The sequence below is a fragment of the Lactuca virosa genome, chromosome 4 (assembly GCF_052849685.1).
Source record: "Lactuca virosa cultivar CGN04683 chromosome 4, Lactuca_virosa_CGN04683_v6, whole genome shotgun sequence".
In the NCBI taxonomy this organism is placed as follows: Eukaryota; Viridiplantae; Streptophyta; class Magnoliopsida; order Asterales; family Asteraceae; genus Lactuca; species Lactuca virosa.
Window position 1 is genome coordinate 28,273,573 of NC_136429.1, and position 22,036 is coordinate 28,295,608.

A 22,036-nucleotide genomic window follows, 5' to 3' on the forward strand; every position below is an offset into this window, starting at 1 on the left:
TGTTTTGGTATTTAAACTGCAATATACATGAAAAATAGCAAGTGAATTATCAACATGTTTTTTCTCTCTACAATGCAATTTGTTTGGATCGAAGAAAAATGTGCTAATAGCACAACACTTAGACTTATTAAACATGACAGAATATATTTTACTATTGAGAATATTGTTATTGAGAATATTGTTAGAACATAAGGTAAATTTCATATAAAGTAATGATATTGTGTTTTTCGTTTTTTATCTTAATGGTCATTTTATTATTTCATACTTTATTATTTCTTAGACATATTTTTAAATATAAAGTTTTGGTTGTAAAAGAAATATGCCCTTAAAAATAAAATTAGTTTTTTACATTACCAATTATATAGTGACATAGAAAACATGCCACTAAAACTTAAAAGTGCTTTAGTGACACTTTTTGGTTTTCGGCGACACTTTTTCTATGTCACTAAATCTCATTTTATTTGTATTGTATAATTCAGGCCGAGCATTATTTACATTTTCAAATGTAAATTACCCGATTAGTCCGACCCGAAAACTATACCCGATCAAAAATCTTAAGGCACAAGTTTTTCTTTTATTAAAATATGTTTTATTTTTAGACGCACGTAGAGATTTATACTATCACCATAAATATTTATACTCATACATTTTATTCTTTTATCATAACAACTACTCATTATTAAGTGGCTAAATGATACATAAGGATACAAAAATGATTTAATAATACGCCTCAATAATATAATTCCAGTCACTTGATTTATTATATTTAATACGTGGTTAAACAATACATATGGACACATGACAATTAATAAAAATGTCACTATAAAATACTTACAATCACATCTTTTATTCTTTTATTTTGATAAATATTAATTATTAATCACATATAATATAATATAACATGACCATAAGTCATTAGATTTGTTACATTTTATATGTGGCTAAACGAAACATATGGAGACACATGCAATTAATAAAAACATAACCATAAAACACTTACAACCACATATTTTATCCTTTTACCATGGCAAATACTAATTATTAACGACATATAATATAATCTAACATGACCATAAACTACTTACAATCACTTGATTTTGTTACGTTTAATATGTGGCTAAACGATACATATTGACACAAATACAATTACTAAAAACGTCACCATAAAATACTTACAATCACATTATTTCCCATAAAGTAAATACAAAGGCGTGGCAGACGGTCATATTTGGCCACATTATTCGAATGATGCTAAACGATACATATGGACACACAAACTATTAAAAAAACGTCACCATAAAATGCTTACAGCCACATAGTTTGTCACGTTTATTATATGTGGCTAAATGATACATATGGTCATACAAACAATTCATCTGGCCATATGTATCACCTTTAGCAACATTAGAATCAATTGCACATTATTTCCGATAAAACGAACACAAAGACGTGGCATATGGTCATATTTGGTCATATTATTTGACTGAGGCTAAACGATACATTTGGACACACGAACTATTAAAAAATGCCACCATAATATGCTTACAGCCACATGGTTTGTCACGTTTGTTATATGTGGATAAATGATACATATGATCATACAAACAATTAGTATGACCATAGGTATTACCTTTAGCCACATTAGAATCCACTGCACATTATTTCCGATAAAGCGAACATAAATACATGGCAGATGGTCATATTTGGTCACATTATTCAACTGAGGCTAAACGATACATCTAGACACACAGACTATTAAAAAACACCACCATAATATGCTTACAGCCACATGGTTTGTCATATTTATTATATGTGGCTAAATGATACATATGGTCATACAAACAATTCATGTGACCATAGGTATTACTGTTAGACACATTAGATTTCTATATGTGTCGCTAAATGATACATATAGACATACAAACAATTCATGTGACCATAGGTATTACCTTTTCGGCACATTAGATTTCTATATGTGACAATATATATACTAATGATCTCATCGATAACCATTACGACTTTTAAATGTGGCGAAAATAATCTAGGATTTTACCGATGATAATTTGTCACACTTTATAACGAAATCGTCACATTTTTTTTCTGAAATGTGGCAAAGCGATTTTTAAAAAGTGTGGTTGTAGGTCATTTTTCTTGTAGTGCTATGTCACTTTTATAAGATGAGATAAGTGAATTCAAGAGAATAAATGCAAAAGATGGTGCATTTAGGCCATAAAAGGTAAAATGGGAATTTTATGCTTTTTACGCCAAGTTTGTGACTCATAATTAGTTTAGTCCGAAGTGACTTAAAAAGTTGTAGAACTCATCCCCACCATCACATGGATATACAGATCATATAAAATATGCTTAAAACGGAGAAATTATAAGTGTTAGAAAATTAGAAGAAAACTGTCCCATAGTTGGATTGGAATCAACTAAGGGTCTACTATAATGCATGCACCACCACGTGACAAAGTCATATTCATGGCGTAGTTTGCAAAATGGTAAAAGTGGATAGATGTTTCATCGTAAGTAAAGGGCAATATACTTTAACCGTAGCGTGGTAATATAGGGTATCGTGATGTGGTGGTGAAAGTAGGATGCTTGGCACCGCTACTTGGTAAGAGGGAGACCACAACCTAATTAGACACACAATGGCGTGGTAGACATGTTTCCATGGTGCAGTTTCACATATTGTCACACCCCCGGACCAGACGGCAGAAACGCCCGGAGGCGGGTGACTTCATTGTGCAGTATCATAACAATTGAATATAATTGAAACATAGCAAAATCCAAACATCATACATTGATATCACAAGCTTACATTGTTTTACATCTTGTTCATGTTCTTGAATTACACAAAAGAGACAACATTGAGTACATATCAAACCACATCAAAATAAACTCGGTTCCACATTCCATTAACCTGCTTGTTGATTTCATGAGAATACAAGTCGTTTGAAAAGCGTCAACATAAAATATGTTGGTGAGTTCCTAAGCATTTTGTAATAAAATCTGGTGATAGTTTAGAGATCCAGAAAATCCAATATTTTCTTATCAATGGTTGTAAGTCTTGTTTCAAATCGAGTATAGTTGTATGTGTGTCTTAGTTTATCGTTTTCGAATTTCGTATAAGACGTTTTCTCCAGAAAATCCTATATTTTCTGATATATATAAAATGGTGGTGTCAGACCCTAAGACTGGTGTGGTAAAAGCTTCGTGTATAATCAATAGTCGTTTATAATCGAGAGGTGTAACTTGAGTGAATTTCTAAAATCATACTGTTATATTCTAAGTGAGTCATTATAACCATACTAATATGAAGGAGTGCCTGTTCGGACGTTCTTCAGGCGTCAGTTTTGTTTAAGACATTTGTCACCCTAGACTGGCCGGTCTAGCTATAGCAAACAACGAAGGTGCGGGGTGTCAACCCCGTATAGATCTATACACAAATTCTCGCTCCCCCTCCAGGAGACTCTGGTTATAACTCTTACAGGACTTTAAACGTATACTATTGTTTAGATATATAGGTACTGTGAAGATTCGTCTGACTAGAATACTAACAGATTTTTCCTTGGCGCAAATCGTTGAGATTCGTTATTTATTAAATAAATAATAATAGTTGTACTCATTGACTAAATATTTCGTTTCGTTTCACTTAGTTTATTGAAAATAATCCACTTTGAATATTTGTTAAAATGACCCAATTTTGTCGGAAGGTGCCGAATTATGTCTTGTGTAAAACCATGACTTGTGTAAAATTATGACTGCAGTTTTATGACATGCGTATTTCAGCTTTATAACATACAACTTATCACTTGTGTTCTGAAAGTTTTATGACAGCAATTTTATGACATGTAATTATTTCTATCATAACAGCCCTATTTTGTACATTTTCTTGATAAGATTATTTATATTAAATATTTATAAATAATCACTAATAGTTTGCAAACAAAATATTCCTTATGTTGTGGCTAAAATATTCTCCTAACATCATGAGTTTTGTAAAATTTCAAGTTTATGAAAATTATCTTGAAATAACGTTTCAACACATACACACACACCCAAACATACAAATACATGCAATTATCCAAGGATTTGGACAAGGTTTGACTTGTATTCTCCCCCAAAAATAATAAAACTTGAAAAAAGTAGGGGTATGAAGCTCACCTTGGTTTAGCTTGTTGGGTGATTTGAAGAAGTGTTAAGGAGCTTCCAAGTTCCAACACTTGAAAGGTTCTTTGAACTTTAGAAGATCCTAAGAATAATTTTATGTGTAAATATAATGAAATCCTAGGAATAATGTGGAGAATCACTAGTCAAAGAAGATGAGATACTTACAAAAATCTGGGAATTTTTCTTTCAAGGGAATGAGACTTGAACCTTGAATGAGTTGAGAGCACCTCTTAGGAGTTTACTGAGTGTGAAAATGAGAAGTGGAATAAGGGGGGGGGGGGGAAAGGAGTTCACGCATCTAAATGGAGGGGATAAGGGTGATTTGACATTTGCTTGGAGGGCTGGTGGACAAACCTTATTATCTATGGGTAATATGGGTTTTACTGAGATTTGCATGGGAAATGGGGGATTTGCATCACATCATAAGGTAAAACACTTATCTACTTAGAATCCCTTTAAAAATCTTGGGTATTATTTATATAAATATGTTTAAAATAATCAAATTTGACATAAAATAAGGGTTTAAGGGGTCTAAGATATGAAAAATACGAGTTTGGAGGAATTCCCGACGTCAAAATATCCTAAACTAAAGAAAAAGTCCGAAATGGACAAAAATCCGGAGTGTACTCCGGAATCTGCGAGGGTCCGAAGGGCTTAGGGAAGTTTCAGAGTCATGTGGCAAAATTCCGGAGTCATTCACTTAGTTCCGGAGTGTTTTCTCGGATCCGAAGTCACATGCGAAGTCCGGAGGTCCGGACCGGAGGTGCGAAGCCGGCTGGGAATTCCGAAGCGAGGCCTTCCGAAGTGAAGGTGTTCCGAAGCAAACTAGGGCATTCCGGAATCCATCAGAAGCTCTGAAGTATAGAGGGGTTCCGACCCAAGAGGGTTCCTGACCACGAGGGTTCCGGACCAAGAGGGTTCCAGACCAAAAGGGTCCGGACCAAAAGGGGTCCTTTGGGTTTTCTCCTTAGGTTTTGAGTTGTTTTCGACTGAGGAAGGTACATAGAGAGATTTGAGATACGTGGAGACATTTGGGAGAGATTTCATATACTTGGAGAGATTTGGGAGAGATTTGATATACTTGGAGAGATTTCATATACGTGGAGAGATTTGAGAGAGATTTCATATATTTGGAGAGATTTGGGAGAGATTTCATATACTTGGAGAGATTTGGGAGAGATTGAGAGATACATAAATACTTTGCATTATAATAATACATGGTTCATTAGGGCCCATAATATAACCCTAAATGCAATGATACAAGCCTTACAATAATTGGTGCTCACATGAGAGCAGAATTTCCTAGCTAAAAAGGCTAGTTGTGACATCATCCCCCCGTTAGAGGGAATTTCATCCCGAAATTCTTTTGAAGGGTAGGGTCATGAACGCGAGAATAGGTGAGGGTACTTCTGCTTCGTCTGGTCTTCGCGTTCCCAAGTGAATTCCGGTTTGCGCTTTGCGTTCCATCGAACCTTCACAATAGGAATGCGACTCTGTTTCGTGCGCTTCACTTCCCTATCCATTATCTCGACTGGTTCTTCGACGAATAGGAGATTCTCGTTTATCTCAATCTCTTCTAGAGGAATAACAAAGGTTTCGTCTGATAAACACTTTTGACATTGGTAATGTTTTTGGTAAACTGTTTTATGAGTTACTTAATTAAAAATGAAATTTTTGGCCTTGAAAATACGGATGTTACAAGTTGGTATCAGAGCCTTGGTTTGAGGGATTCGGGCACACTCTCGGGTGTGTCTGAACTCAAACTAAGGACTTGGTATGAAATTTTCAAAAGTAAAATCATTTTTATGAAAAGGAGTTTGAAAAGAGAAAAGAACTTTGAAAAATAACTGGGTGTGTGATGTGCACGACCGGCTGAGCTCAAGTAAGTTTTCCCTAAGATACGCATACATGTTATGATATGATATGTTATGATATGATTATGAGAACTGCATGCTAGATTAGAGCTAAGGATCTAGGAGGATGCCTTATGTGCCTCTTGTATTAGCTTGTAGACTTGCATCCTAGTACTGATCTGTCAGTGATAGGATAGCCTGTTTAGGTTATGCCTGATTGTATGAGCCTTTGGATTATATGTTCAGATTCCTGATTAGAGGATAGAATGGGTTGAGTAGTATATGATGGTTAGATTTTTCCATTGTCTGAATGTTGTTTGCTTTGTGCTTTGTGGGACTCTTAGTAATGTGAGCTAGCTATTAAGTGAATATGTTAAGTCACATGTGGCACAGGCTGGATAATCTCAGAGTGATAGATTTGACCCTATTGCGCAGCTCTTTTCTAAGTCCAACCGTTCTACGGATGGGTCTTTTACTCGAAGGATTATCTAATCTCTATTGCATGTGGCTATATTCATGAGGTAGCTAGTTGACATTATTGGGGATCTTTCAGCAGCTGAGGGCGAGTGGATTGGAGAGTACCCCAGGGTAAGCCTAGGACGAGATTGGAAAAGAGTGCAACAGTAGTAGAAGGGACTTGGTGAAGTCGAAGCAATCCGTAAGGAAAGTACGGATAGATGTGGAAGGTAGTATGGGCCTGTACTACTAGAAGCAGAGGATCCGTACTCGAGTCAAGGAGGGCCGAGATAGAACCAAGAAACTTGTAGGGTGTATGATACCTCCCAAGGTTTATGTATGATTCTGACAGTTATGTGTTATGTTTCAGAATGGTGATGATCACACGTCACGGAGGAGGAGGTTCAGGGTCAGGATTCGGTTCAGGATCAGGTTTGGGAGCAGGTACCGAGCCAGTTGATGAGGGAATACGTGAGTTCATTGCTTCTGAGATCACGAGAGGTATCCTTGAGTCGACCCCGGTGATTTTCAGGTCGATCAAGGAAGGGATCATTGAGTTGATGGAGGATCGCCTCAGGGCATTCAGGGGCGATATGGCATTCAGTCAGTCATGATCACACACAATGTCCTTCAAGGACTTCAGGAGCAGTGGTGTGCCAGATTTCCATGGGGCTAAGGACCCTATCGCAGCCAGGAGATGGATTGCAGACATTGAGTCTGCACAGTTGACGAGCTTCTGCCCTGAGGGGTCGAAGGTGCGATATGTTGCAGTTTGTTTGAGAGACCGGGCCAGGGATTGGTGGGAGTCAGTTGGTGACTCGTTGGGAGCCTCGGCGATTGAGGCTATGACTTGGTCGGACTTTGTGACCAGGTTCAGGTCTGAGTTTGCGCCAGCTGTAAAGCTTCAGCAGCTGGCCAGGGAGTTTCTGGATATGAGGCAGATGGCGGAGTCAGTGGCGGAGATTACCGCCAAGTTTCGGGAGAGGGCATTGTTTGTGCCCCAGTATGCAGGAGACGAGGAGATGCGGAAAACCCACTATCATGATATGTTGAGGGCAGACATCCGGGAGCATGTCAGCTTCTCGGCATGCCCGACCCTGGATTCCATGATTGCCAGGGCGATGGAGAGGGAGATAGACTTGGAGCACCTCAGGAAGAGGAAGGCAGAGGAGGGACAGGTTACTGGGGCTTCGGGGAAGAAGCCCAAGGGATCAGACACTAGGCCGAAGGGCCAGTCAGGTCAGGGCCACTGCAGGAAATGCGGCAGGCCGCATGAGGGGGCTTGCAGTTTGGGATAGTCAGGCTGCTATAAGTGCGGCAAGACGGGGCACTTTGGTAGGGATTGTACTGCCCCTGCCCCCACCTTTCAGACATCAGACCTGATTTGCTTTCATTGCAATCATAAGGGCTATAAAAAGGCCAATTTCCCTCAGTTGACAGCAGCAACGCCAGTGAAGGCGCCAGCTCCAGCGACCCTGCAGATCACTGATGGTCGGCAGGGCAAGACAGAGGCTCCAGTGGCGAGGAGCCGGGCCTTCCAGTTGACTACCGAGGAGGCACGTGCCGCACCCGATGTGGTGACGGGTATGATTTCTATTCCCCAGCTTTTATTTTATGTGTTTATGATATTGATGTGCCATGTGATATGTCTTGTTTAGGATCGTTCCATGTGAACGGTATCCCAGTTCAGGTGCTGTTTGATTCGGGTGCTACCCGATCATTTGTTTCTCTTGCGCTTAGCAAGAGGTTCCCTGAGTCTTCGGGCATGATGGAATGCCCTCTAGAGGTCGAGATTGCAGATGACCGATCAGTACGAGCGTCGGCGGTTTTCAGGGATTGTGTTCTGAGGCTATTCGAGGAACGCTACCTGGTAGACTTGGTTCCCATTCCGTTGCGTGGGAACAAGGTGATTATAGGCATGGATTGGTTGAGCCCCAACGGGGCGGTGATCGATTGCGCGCAGCAGTTGGTTCGGATCAGGACCTCGAGTGGGGGAGAGCTGGTGATTAAGGGCGAGAGGCCACAGCACGGACCGACACTATGTTCAGCAGCGAGGGCTAGGCGTTATCTTCAGCAGGGCTGCGCTGGGTATGTCGCCTATGTTATGGATACCCGAGAGGCGGGCAAGACATCGGTGAGCGATGTACCCGTGGTGCGAGATTACGCGGATGTATTCCCAGAGGATCTGCCTGGGATACCTCCAGAGCGACAGGTGGAGTTCAGGATCGACCTAGTCCCTGGTGCGGCACTGATAGCCAAGGCACCATATCGGTTGGCTCCTCCTGAGATGCAGGAGTTGTCTACGCAGCTGTAGGAGCTGTTAGACAAAGGATTTATCAGGCCGAGTAGTTTGCCTTGGGGAGCCCCGATCATGTTTGTCAAGAAGAAGGACGGGTCGCATCGCATGTGCATAGATTACCGGGAGCTGAACAAGGTAACAGTGAAGAATCGTTACCCACTCCCGAGGATAGATGACTTGTTCGACCAGCTTCAGGGAGCATCTTGGTTTTCCAAGATAGACTTGTGGTCAGGCTACCATCAGATGAGGGTCAGGGATGAGGATATACATAAGACTGCTTTCCGGACTCGCTATGGTCACTACGAGTTCGTGGTGATGCCCTTCGGGCTCACCAATGCTCCTGCAGCGTTCATAGACCTCATGAACCGCATGTGCAGACCGATGATGGATCGGTCTGTGATAGTTTTCATTGATGACATCTTGGTTTACTCCAAGACGCAGGAGCAGCATGAGGAGCATCTGCGAGAGGTTTTGGATACCCTAAGGAGGGAGAGCTTGTATGCCAAGTTCTCCAAGTGCGAGTTCTGGTTGCGCGAGGTGCAGTTTCTTGGGCAACTTGTCAACCAGAACGGGATATTGGTTGACCCGGCCAAAGTGGAGGTCGTGATAAGATGGGAGGTTCCGAAGTCTCCATCTGAGATTCGGAGTTTCCTTGGATTGGCGGGCTATTACCGGAGATTCATTTAGGACTTCTCCAAGATAGCTGTACCTCTGACCCGGCTGACGAAGAAAGTCGTTGTTTTTCGCTGGAGACCTGAGCAGCAGGCAGCGTTTGAGATGTTGAGACGGAGACTGTGTGAGGTGCCGATCCTCGCCCTGCCCGAGGGCGTGGAGGATTTCGTGGTGTATTGTGATGCGTCCGTTTCAGGTTTGGGCGCAGTTTTGATGCAGAGAGGGCATGTCATTGCCTACGCCTCGAGGTAGCTGAAGCCTCACGAGGCGAACTACCTGACGCATGATTTGGAGTTGGGGGCGGTCGTCTTCGCCCTCAAGATTTGGCGACACTACCTCTATGGGGTCCGTTGTACCATCTACACGGACCACAAGAGTTTGAGGTACCTTATGGATCAGCCGAATCTGAACATGAGGCAGCGTCGGTGGTTAGACGTGGTGAAGGATTATGATTGTGAGATCCTTTATCACCCGGGAAAGGCCAATGTCATGGCCGATGCGCTTAGCCGCAAGGTAGCACCGATCAGGGACATCTGCATGAGGATGACCATGGTGACTCCGCTTTTGGAGCAGACCCGAGAGGCCTAGCTGGAGGCCATGAAGGAGGAACATCGGAAGAGCGAGCATATTGTGGTTCAGGTTTCCTCCTTCGACTACAACAGCCGAGGGTTATTGACTCTACATCGTAGGGTATGGGTTCCCTATCATGGGAGTGTGCGCCAGGTTCTGATGGAGGAGGCGCACAAATCCCGATTCTTGATTCCTCCCAGGGCGACAAAGATGTACAGAGATCTTCGATCCGATTACTGGTGGCCCTGCATGAAGTGGGACGTCGCCTGGTACGTAGAGCGGTCCTTGACCTGCAGGAAGGTCAAGGCCAAGCACCAGAGGCCACACGGCAAGATGCAGCCGCTGGACATTCCCATGTGGAAATGGGAAGATATTACTATGGATTTCATCACCAAGCTCCCCAGGACTGCACGGGGAGTGGATTCGATTTGGGTCATCGTGGATCGGTTGACCAAGAGTTCCCACTTCATACCGATCCAGGAGAGCATCTCGGCCGAGAAGTTGGCCGATATATACATCCGAGAGGTAGTAGCTCAGCACGGACTGCCAGTTTCAGTGATTTCAGACCGAGACGTGCGGTTTACTTCCAGGTTCTGGAAGAAGTTTCACGACAAGTTGGGTACTCGTATGCACTTCAGTACAACGTTCCACCCGCAGACGGATGGTCAGAGTGAGCGAATCATCCATACTTTGGAGGATATGTTGCGAGCATGCGTCCTAGACTTCGGGGGTAGCTGGGATACCTACCTTCCATTAGCTGAGTTCTCCTACAACAACAGCTATCACGCGAGTATCGATCGTCCTCCCTTCGAGATGTTGTACGGGAGGAAGTGCAGGACCCCGATATGTTGGGGCGAAGTCGGACAGAGGGTCATGGGGAGCACCGAAGTGGTGGTCAAGACGACAGAGAGGATTCAGCGGGTTAGAAGCAGGCGTCAGACTGCTCAGAGTCGGTAGAAAAGCTACGCCGAAAAGCGTCGTTCGGACCTGGAGTTCCAGGTCGGGGATATGGTCCTCCTGAAGGTGTCGCCTTGGTAAGGCGTCATCCGATTCAGGAAGCGGAGCAAGATGGGCCCCAGGTACATTGGACCTTTCAAGGTTGTCGCCCGAGTGGGCAAGGTGGCGTATAGGCTGGACCTGCTAGCCGGACTCAGTTAGATTCATAGTACGTTTCACGTCTCCCAGTTACGGAAGTGCCGGGTGGACGACTCGGCAGTGGTACGCTTGGAGGATATTCAGGTGGATGACAGCCTGAATTACATTGACCGGCCAGTGGCGATCCTCGACAAGAAGTCGAAGGATCTGAGGAACAAGAGGGTGGAGCTGGTGAAGGTGCAATGGAAGCACCGCAAGGGATCAGAATGGACTTGGGAGCCGGAGGAAGAGAAGAGAGAGCACTACCCCGAGCTTTTTCCTGATTCAGCAGCAGACTTCGAGGACGAAGTCTAAAATAAGTGGGGGAGATTTGTAGCACCCGATTCCTGATACGTATTTAATTTCAAGAAAAATTGCAATTTACCCTGGGACTCGGCGAGTTGGTGGCCCAACGCGTCGAGTAGACTCGACTTATGATCGGGGGTTTAAGTGACCTACTCGACGAGTCGGAAGACCGACTCGACGAGTAGGAGTTGTCTGGACAAAATCCTAATATTTAGGGTTTGCACCCTATTTAAACACTTTATCTCGTCCCAACCCAGCCTCCATCACCCTCCCAACTCAGAGAAACCCTAGATTGAAACCCTAAACCACTTTTTGAGTGATTTTTAGCTCTTTTGTGCCTTTTTGTGTGTGTTTGAAGTTGAAGGAGAAGAAAAGAGCTTAGAAGATCAAGAGGAAGCTAGTAGATCCCAAGGTTTTGCTTCATTCTCAGTCCATTCAAGGTAAAAATCTTGAACCTTGACCATCTATTTCCTAGATCTTGTTTTGGGGGCTATTTCTTTACCTTTTATAAGCTTTTGAGAGGCTATGCTCAGATTTGCTTGGTTATGCGGGTTTGTGTTTCAGATCTGGAACCATTGAGGGTTCCCATGGCATAAAGGTGCCAGCTCTATGGCCATGGGAGACCCATGCATGATATAAACCCCATTTTATAGCCTTTTGAGCCAAAAACCCCATGCATGGACATCAAGTTCGTAGCTTTACGTATAAAAGGGACCCTAGGAGGTCAGATCTATGATTGGGATGCATTAAGTCCCACTGAAATCGACTGTATAGTTTTGGACAAGAGGGACTCGGCGAGTCACTTGGGTGACTCGGTGAGTCGGGACGTTTTCCCCCCCAGAATGTCTTCTGGAAATGGTTTTGGTTGAATGGAAGGAACACCCAGCCTGCTAGAGGTTTGTCTTGGACCTGGATATCTTGGGACTCGACGAGCGTATGAACAGACTCGGCGAGTCCAAGGCAATCTCCCAACTTATGAAGACGGACTCGGCGAGTTCAAGAGGAACTCAGCGAGTCATAGAATGAACATCTTCTTATGGATGAAGATGAACTCGACGAGTTCAAGAACGAACTCGGCGAGTCGGTTGAAGATTGTCTGATGTGTTGTTGAAGGCGAACTCGTCGAGCTCTTGCTAGACTCAACGGGTAAGGACGGGATTATGGCATTTTGTGGTCATGAGGACTCGGCGAGTTGGCGGGCCAACTCGGCGAGTCGAATCAACCAGATGTTGACTTTGACCAAAATTTGACTTTGACCATGGGTATGACTTTGACATTGACTAGGATTGCATGACCCTTGTAAGGGTTACGAGTATGAGAATGAGTTGATAACTTGGAAGAGTTGTCGTGTAGGGATTGAGGAGTCGAGGAGAGTCGATTTCCACATCGAGATCAGTACAGACACTACGCGTCATTGAGGTGAGTTACCTTCCTATAGAAGTGGGTCTACGGCCACAATGTCGGCCCACTAGTAGGAGTTGTTTGTTAGATGATTGTCTTCGTGATATTCATCTAGGTTTGCTACTACCTGATGTGAGTATGTGCTAGCAAGATATGTTATATGTGATAGAGGTAGTAGGAGGGGATTAGTCCCCCAGTTCGGTTGTTACGACCGAAGGGTAGGTCGGGCACCCCAGATATGCCTGATAATATGTTTATGTGATATGATATCATGTGGTAGTAGTAGGAGGTGAAACAGTCCTCGTATTTCGGTTGTTAGGACCGAAGGGCAGGTCAGCACCCCAGAATGGCTTGACATGGGTAGGTCGGCACCCCAGAATGGCTTGACATGGGTTGGTCAGCACCCCAGAACGGCTTGACATGGGTAGGTCGGCACCCGAGAATGGTCGGACTGGGTAGGTCGGGCACCCCAGAATTGCTCGACAGTATGTATGCTATGTGATTGTTTGGTATGCGGTATGATGGGGGAACTCACTAAGCTTCGTGCTTACAGTTTTCAGTCTTGTTTCAGGTACCTCTTCGGCAAAGGGGAAGGAGCTGGCGCGGTAGCGGCACATCACACACATGCATGATTTCCGCACTATGGGATTTCTTGGGATTGTACTCTGATTTTTATTACTATTGATGATATGGTTTTGAGACTCGTTGTTACAGTTTTATAAACTGATTTGACATTGGTAATGTTTTTGGTAAACTGTTTTATGAGTTACTTAATTAAAAATGAAATTTTTGGCCTTGAAAATACGGATGTTACAGGAGGGGTAGTCTGTCTGGTTATTGTGTTGCCAACAGTCTATGGCCTCATGGACAGGATGGCTACACAGTGGAGGAGTGGCCATTGGAGTTGGTGGTCGGTGGCGATGATCTGACAGTGGGATTGTAGTTGGAGTATGACCTGGGTGAGGAACGATTGGTGGTAAGAACGGATGAGTGCGAGCTAGAGGTGACAGCGGAAGGAAGCACTTGGGCATGACGATTGTTGTCATGGTCAATGCGAGCTTCTTCTTGGAGAAGAAAGCCGACCAGGTCATCAACTGAGATGTGATCTGATTTCATCATGAAGGCAGTAGCAAATGAAGCATACGAGGAATCGAGGCCGGTGAGAAGATACCCAATTAAGTCTTCGTCGGGAATGGAATAATCACTCTTAGCAAGAGAGTCTGCAATACACCGCTTACGGTCAATATAGTCGATCATCGAGAGGGATCCCTTGGAGATGGTTTGGAGTTGGACTTTTAACGCCATTCTGCGGGCTCTTGTCTGAGATTGGAACGACTTTTCAAGAATGGTCCAGGCGTCAAAGGAAGTGGGGGCCCGTACAATTAAAGAAAGGGTCCGTTCAGAGAGAGTGTGGTTTTAATCCAAAGCAGAACGAATCGGTCTTGTTTCTTCTAGCGAGCATAATCGGGATTAGGTTTGGGGGTAGGAGCGGCGTCGTCTTCTGAGTCGCTCGACATATATGTGGCAGGAGGGGAATCAGATTTGAGGATGAAGGATTCCAAATCGAATGTCTCTAGGGCAGAGATGACGGTGGAGCGCCATAAGTAGTAGTTGTCGCGATCAAGCTTAACAGTGATCGGAGGAAGTTGAAAAGTGACGGCACCTTATGTGGAAGTAGCGTGTGCCAAGAGAGAAGTGCCGGAAAAAGCCATTGCAGAGCAGGTAGAGGTAAGAATCGAAAAAGGAAAAAAATTATATGGCTCTGTATACCATGTAAACAATCACAGTAATGTTGAATTGAATATCTTGCTCTGTGTCTTCATACGAGAGTTGTACATGAGTATTTATATACAACATACAATAATGAATTGAATGCATCCTAAATATACGCCACTACACAACGGTACACAGAAGACTAGGACTAAAGTTGAACGGTTCAAGCTTGTGTGATTCACGTGTGGTTATTAGAAATCCTCATATATATATATATGTATATATATATATATATATATATATATATATATATATATATATATATATATATATATATATATATATATATATATATTAAAGCACATGGGAAGTTTCAACAGGAAACTTTCCATGTTTCTAATTTTAACACTATATTTTTACTTTTTCTTAATTTTGCCACTAAAGTTTCAACAAACTTTTCCTTTTTATAATTTTGCCCCTTTATTTTTACTTCTTCCTATTTTTACCACTAAACATTCACTTTTACTTCTTTAAAACCTTTTTTCTTTATTCTTTTATAATTTTACCAATTTATTTTAATTTTTTATAATTTTGCCACTAAAGTTTCAACAAAAGTTTCCTCTTTATAGTTTTGGTACTTTATTTTTACTAATTTTTCCACTAAAGTTTCAACAAACTTTTCATCTTTATAATTTTGGCACTTTATTTTTACTTCTTTATATTTTTGCCACTAAACTTTCACTCGTGCAACGCACGAGCCTTTTCCTAGTTAATATTATATTTCACCTATCTTACCACATGTCAACCTATTAATTCTCCATTTTAAATTTTAAATTTTAAATTTATCACTTTAATTACATTACATTAAATTAATGATTGATTCTTCATTTCAAATTTTAAATTCTAAATTTTCACATTGTAATTATATTAAATTAATAACATTAGAAAAAAAATAAACTTAATATATATTATAAAGTGAAATATTCTAATAGAATATTTCACTGTAAATATTATAATGTGATTTTTAAAATGTTAAAATATTATACTAGATTCGTCAGATATGTAAAATATTCTAATATTCTACTAGAATATATAAAAAAATGTATTTTTTTTGGTATTTTTTTGGAAAATACAAATGACGAAAATAATATTTGAAAATTTTGTTTTTCGAAAATTTTCAGTTATTTTGTATTTTAAAAATGTTTTTTTTATCTACTAGGATTGCGTCTCATGGTCTCACAAAATTAGGTCGTCTCACATGAACATATATATATATATATATATATATATATATATATATATATATATATATATATATATAGGGAAAAGTGAATATATATAACAGCCCCATACAAGCTTAGGTATAGAACCCTTAAACTACGTCGTTTTGATAACTTATAACCTTTTTAATCTTGCTTTAACTACCGTGATTTCCTTCCTAAAAAATTTGAATATCCTATCCCCATTTTCTCCAAATCTGTAAACTAAGTCATTTCCTAAAATTAATTGTGATTTCAACATTTTCTTCATAAGGTTTTCTTCGTATGGTGTTTTTTCTTCCTTAATTCCTACACAGACATAAAATTTTCTTTTATTGATTATGGTTCCTAATTTTATCTACATGGCTAGGATTATGGAAGATGATGCAAACCAAATTTATTTGTATTTAAGATTCTTTTTTTCTTCTTTACTGAACATTATTTTAAGTGATGCAAACCAAAGATAATATGCAATTGAATTTGCTGCCAATTCGTTGGACCATCAAAAATAAAGTCTACCATTTTGAAATTGAGAAAAGAAATAACAAAGCATTGGACAATGCCAACTCATAAAGGTTCCTTTGACTTTGAAGCCAATGCGGAAATCCATTCGCGATGTTGCAAGAACTAAGTCGAAGAAACAGCAGTTGAAATGGAGGTATCCACTTGTGTGAAACATTGAATGTCAGCTTGGTGTTAGAAGAAGTATCCAAGTACTTCAACATTGAAAGGTTAGCAAAATGAGCTTCAGAAACTATTCCTTCTAAAGAATTATTAGAGAAATCTAGAGAATGAAGTTTACCAAGTTGCCCAATTGAAATCGAAATAGTCCCATTTAACAAATTTGAAGACACTGAAACTGAATGTAATGAGACAAGTCTTCCTATAGATGCTGGGATGGGGCCAATTAACTGATTGGAACTTAGATCCATATACGTTAAAGCTGCCAGATTTCCAAAGGATTTTGGAATTGAACCATTCAATTGATTAAAAGAAAGGTCAAGTTCGGAAAGATTCCCAAGGAGTGTAGGAAGGGGACCGGTTAACTGGTTAAGAGATAGATCTAATACTTCTAAAGATCTTAATTTTCCAAGAGATTCGGGAATTGGGCCGGTCAATTTGCTGAGAGATAGATCTATCCGTCTAAAATTGGTCAGTCTTCCAAGCGGTTCTGGAATAGTACCAATTGAACACCTACGTAAATCCAACCATTCCAAGGCATATTGGGAGCATTCTGAAACATTTTTTGGAGAGCCATTCATTTCTATTTCAAAATAATTGTCTGATGCATGCAATCGATTCACGTGACACTATTTCCATATTCCAACATCCCCAATCTGCTTAAACCGGTTATCGGAAAGATCAAGATCTAGAAGGTGAGGAATAATAGGAACGGATGAATTCAACATGTTTCTTGAGAGGTCAAGGACTCTTAGGGAAGTCATGTTTGTGAAAACAGATGGGAATACACCTTCAATTGAGTTTTCACTAAGAACCAGGTGTCGAATGTTAGAAAGTGTACTGAGATTAAGATGAGGGGAAGAAAGTTGAGTCTTATCAAGCCTGCAACCTGACAAATGAAGCTCAGATAAAGAAGGGATCATGCTTAGAATGTTTGCAAAATTCCATGCCAAACTAAGATCGAAGTATGAAAGATCGAGGAATGTTAGGGATGACATGTTTTGAAGAAAGCCAGGGAGTGGACCTTGGAAATGATTGTGACCAAGATCCAAGTGTCTGATGTTGGGAAGTATTCTACTCAAATTAACAAAAGGACCAAGGTCAGCATCTGAGAGTCCACAATCAGACAAACTTAACTCTTTTAACGAAGGAAGCATGTAAAACAGCATGTCCATGTTTTGTGCTCCGTGAAGATCTACTGAACTCAAGTCGAGATGCTCAAGTGACGAAAGGCTAGAAGTCCATGCCATGTCATCTACCATCAGCCTTTACGATAGGATATAAGAAGCGTGGATTTATATTTGAACCAAAACATCGGTTCTATACCTAAGCTTATGTGAGGGTGTTATATATATTCACTTTGCCCATATATATATATATATATATATATATATATATATATATATATATATATATATATATATATATATATATATATAAAAGTTCAATAGAGAACCATTATTAATCAAGGAACCAAGGAACCAATCCAAAACGTCGGAATTTAAAACGATCAACGGCTAAAGGAAGAGTTGTAAATTTTTATAATAGACGCACATGTACCAGATTATAACAAAACTCACTTCCTTTTTTCCATTTAAATTTTTTTTAGGCCAAGTTGTTTATCGAAAAAAAAAACCGAATATACCGTTGTTCACGATTTTTCGTCCTCTTTCCATAGAGATCCATGATGATATATAAAAAACGAACTTTTTTTTTCGAAAAAAACTCACTTAATTTTCTTAGTTTTTTCAATATTTAAGTTTATTTTTATAAAAAAAAAACTAATTATACCAAAAATATTAATTTTTTGTACTCTATTAATAAACATCAACACCGACTAAAAAAAAAAAAAAAACCTCGAACAGTACAGATTCACACTGTGAATCTAAACTGTAAATATTTCAATTTTTAACATTCAGAATATGAAAAATCTCGAACAGTTCAGATTCACATTGTGAATCTGAATTAGTATTATACACACTGTGAATCTGAGAAGGTTAAAAAAAAAAACCTCGATCGGTGTAGATTCACACTGTGAATCTAAACTGTAAATATTTCAAATTTTAACATTCACAATGTGAAAAAGCTCCGATCAGTTCAGATTCACACTGTGAAACTGACTTCTTATTATGCACACTGTGAATCTAAGGAGGTTCATAATGTGAATCTGAATAGGTTTACAATATGAATCTGAACAGGTTCACAATGTGAATCTAAACTGAAATAAAGTTTTTTTTTTCTTTTTTTTAAACTTGAATATCAATCTATGTTTAAAAAGTACAAAAAATATGAATTTTGATATATTTATTAATTTTTTTTCTATAAAAAATAGATCTTAAATTTTTTCATAAAAGAAAATGAAGTGGGTTTTTTTCGAAAAAAAAGTTCGTTTTTTATATATCATCATGGATCTCTATGGAAAGAGAACGAAAAATCGTGAACAACGGTATATTCGGTTTTTTTTTCGATAAAAAACATGGCCTAAAAAAAATTTTAAACGAAAAAAAGTGGTGAGTTTTTTTGTAAAGGGTGGATTTTTTGGTATAATCCGGTGTGTGTGCGTCCAATGTAAAAGTGTACATCTATTTCCTTGGCCGTTGATCGTTATGATTTTCAACGCTCACGATTGGTTCTTTGGTTAATTATGGTTCTCTATTGAACCTCACCCTCTATATATATATATATATATATATATATATATATATATATATATATATATATATATATATATATATATATATTGATGTTGGTTTGGATAAGGATAACCCTTGTCTCCTTTAAGGTTTGTCAATACGTTTTTTTTTTCTATATTAGTCGTACACACGGTTTAATATATATTTAAAAATTATAAATTGTATTATTTATTAGTTGCAGGCACGCTTTAATATATTTTAAGTATTATAAATTAGTGAGTAAATTACACGAATGGTTCCTATAGTTTGGGATAATTTGTACGTTTGGTACATGACTTACCTAAAAACACTAAAGGCTGAGTTTTAGATTAATAATAAATAATAAATATACAACATACATTAAAATAAATTTATAAATAATAAAATTAATAAAAAAGAAATTAATAAGGGCATAATAGTCTTTTTAGATAAGATAGGGACCAAGCTTGCAACAAAAACAAACAGTAGCGACCTTCCGAATTAAAAAATAAATAAATTATGGACCAAACGCACAAACTAACCCAAACCACAGGGATCATTCGTCAAATTTACTCTAAATTATATTAAAACCATGGATGTTTTTTAATAACATAATTCAACATTACTGTTAAATTGCTCATGTTTGTTTCAAACAAAACTTCAATTATTAATCTTTGGTTGATTGGGTTTATATATATATATATATATATATATATATATATATATATATATATATATATATATATATATATATATATATATATATATATATATATATATAGACGTTCACTCGAGAGCATTTTTTATTTTGAAAATAATTGAGAACAAAAAACACTCTTTAATTATACAAGGTGACATTTTTTTAATTAATTTAAAAATTTGATGCAAACATAGGACATTTAAAAAATGACGGAGGTATTATCGTAAAAAGTTAGAATAACTGCTAGAACATATGCATATATCATCCCAATACCTCGATTGTCGATAATAAAAACCTCACTTCTCTCTAACTGAAAACCTGCCATTCTCTCTACCATTTCAACGATTTTCATTGAATCGTTCACGAAATCGAACATAATGTCGTCTAAAACAGAGAAATTGCCATCGAAAGCTTCATTAAAAGGTATCAAACGAATATTCGACATTTTTTTGCGCAATATCACTTGATTTTCATGATTATCGAGGTTTTCTACTGTTATACTCGATATTCAAAAGTTTTTTTTGAACTAAAAACCCTAGTTTTCGATGTTGAACAAGTTATTGAAGGTTTTCTATTTAATGACACTCAATTTTACACGAAATCGAATATAATGTCGTCCAAAACAGAAAAGTCATCATTGAAAGCTTCATCAAAAGGCATCAAAACAAATATTCGACCTTTTTTTTGCTCAATATCACTCGATTTTCAAGATTATAGAGTTTTCTACTGTTATTCAAAAGTTTTTTTGAACTAAAACCCTAATGTTCGATGTCGAACAAGTTATCGAAGATTTTCTGTTTAATAACACTCAATTTTACGACTATCAACGTTTATTTTCTCGATTTAGTATTCTGTCATTCATGCATTACGTAAATAAAATCGATGTGAACTTGCAAAATCTATTAAAACTTTTGAAAAAAAAAGTATTCCAAAAAGAATAAAGATCTACAAACTATGAATGAACGTTATAAATCATATGTTGTGAACAACGAATTCTTATTTATAATGATTGTGTTCAATCATATATGAGTTTTTAATAATATATCTATTAATAAATATCAGAAACTAATAAGGAACAACAATCTCAAAAAGGACTTACAATAATTAAATCATATATGATCCATATATGTTATAATCAAAAACGTTTTAGGCATATTTTATTATGCACTCTATTTTAATCACATGTGATTAAAAATATGATTAACATTGTCTTATAATAATACATTTGGTGGTATTTAATCATATATGATTTTTTTATGTTTAATAATATATGATTGTCTGGTAATATATGTTTTACTAACATATGATAAAAATCATATATGATTTACATTCAATCACATGTGTATTACGAACAACGAATTCTTATTTATAATAATTGTGTTCAATCATATATGAGTTTCTGATAATATATCTATTAATACATATCATAAACTAATAAGTAACGACAACATGCAAAAGGATTTACATAGAAAACTACTAGCAGGCTTAATGAAAAAGGTAATACTTCAATCATTCAATAATCATATGTCATTATTAACTGTTATAAACTAAGATTATTTTGTATACTAATCACATATGTTTTATATAATATATGATTTATACTATGTTCTTAATCACATGTGATTGATATCTTTTATATACATAAAAGTGATTCAATCACATGTGATTAAAATATGTTATGAACACCATATGCTTTTGATTTAATAATATATATGATTTTATTATTATATATGTATTTATATATTTCAGAACAAAATAAAGAAAATCCTACAGAGAAACAATCTACCGAGAAAAAAAAATCAACACTTTGTTTTTAATCACATGTGATTAAAATCTATTATGAACAATGTGGGTTTATTTTCCTAAGTTTGTTTAATCACATGTGATTATAATATGTTACCATCTTTGGCATACATACACCAAACATTCAATATTAGCTCAATCAAATGTGAATAACATATGTTATGAAAAATGTATGTTTATTTATCATAACTTGATTTAAAATTAAAACTTACATTTGATAACATAGTGTTTTAAGCAATATATGATTTATACTCTATTATAAATCACATGTGATTCATATCTTTTATATACACAAAAGAGATTCAATCACAAGTGATTACAATCCGTTATAAAAACCTTATGCTTTTGATTTTATGATATATATA

General features: G+C 38.1%; 1 protein-coding gene across 1 annotated transcript; it reads right to left on the reverse strand.

The window, feature by feature from the left end:
* Window positions 1-17,146: 17,146 nt before the first annotated feature.
* LOC145104220 (receptor-like protein EIX1) lies at window positions 17,147-17,779 on the reverse strand. The gene has a single exon (XM_079041493.1). The coding sequence runs from the start codon at window positions 17,777-17,779 to the stop codon at window positions 17,147-17,149; it is 633 nt and encodes a 210-aa protein (XP_078897619.1).
* Window positions 17,780-22,036: the final 4,257 nt, after the last annotated feature.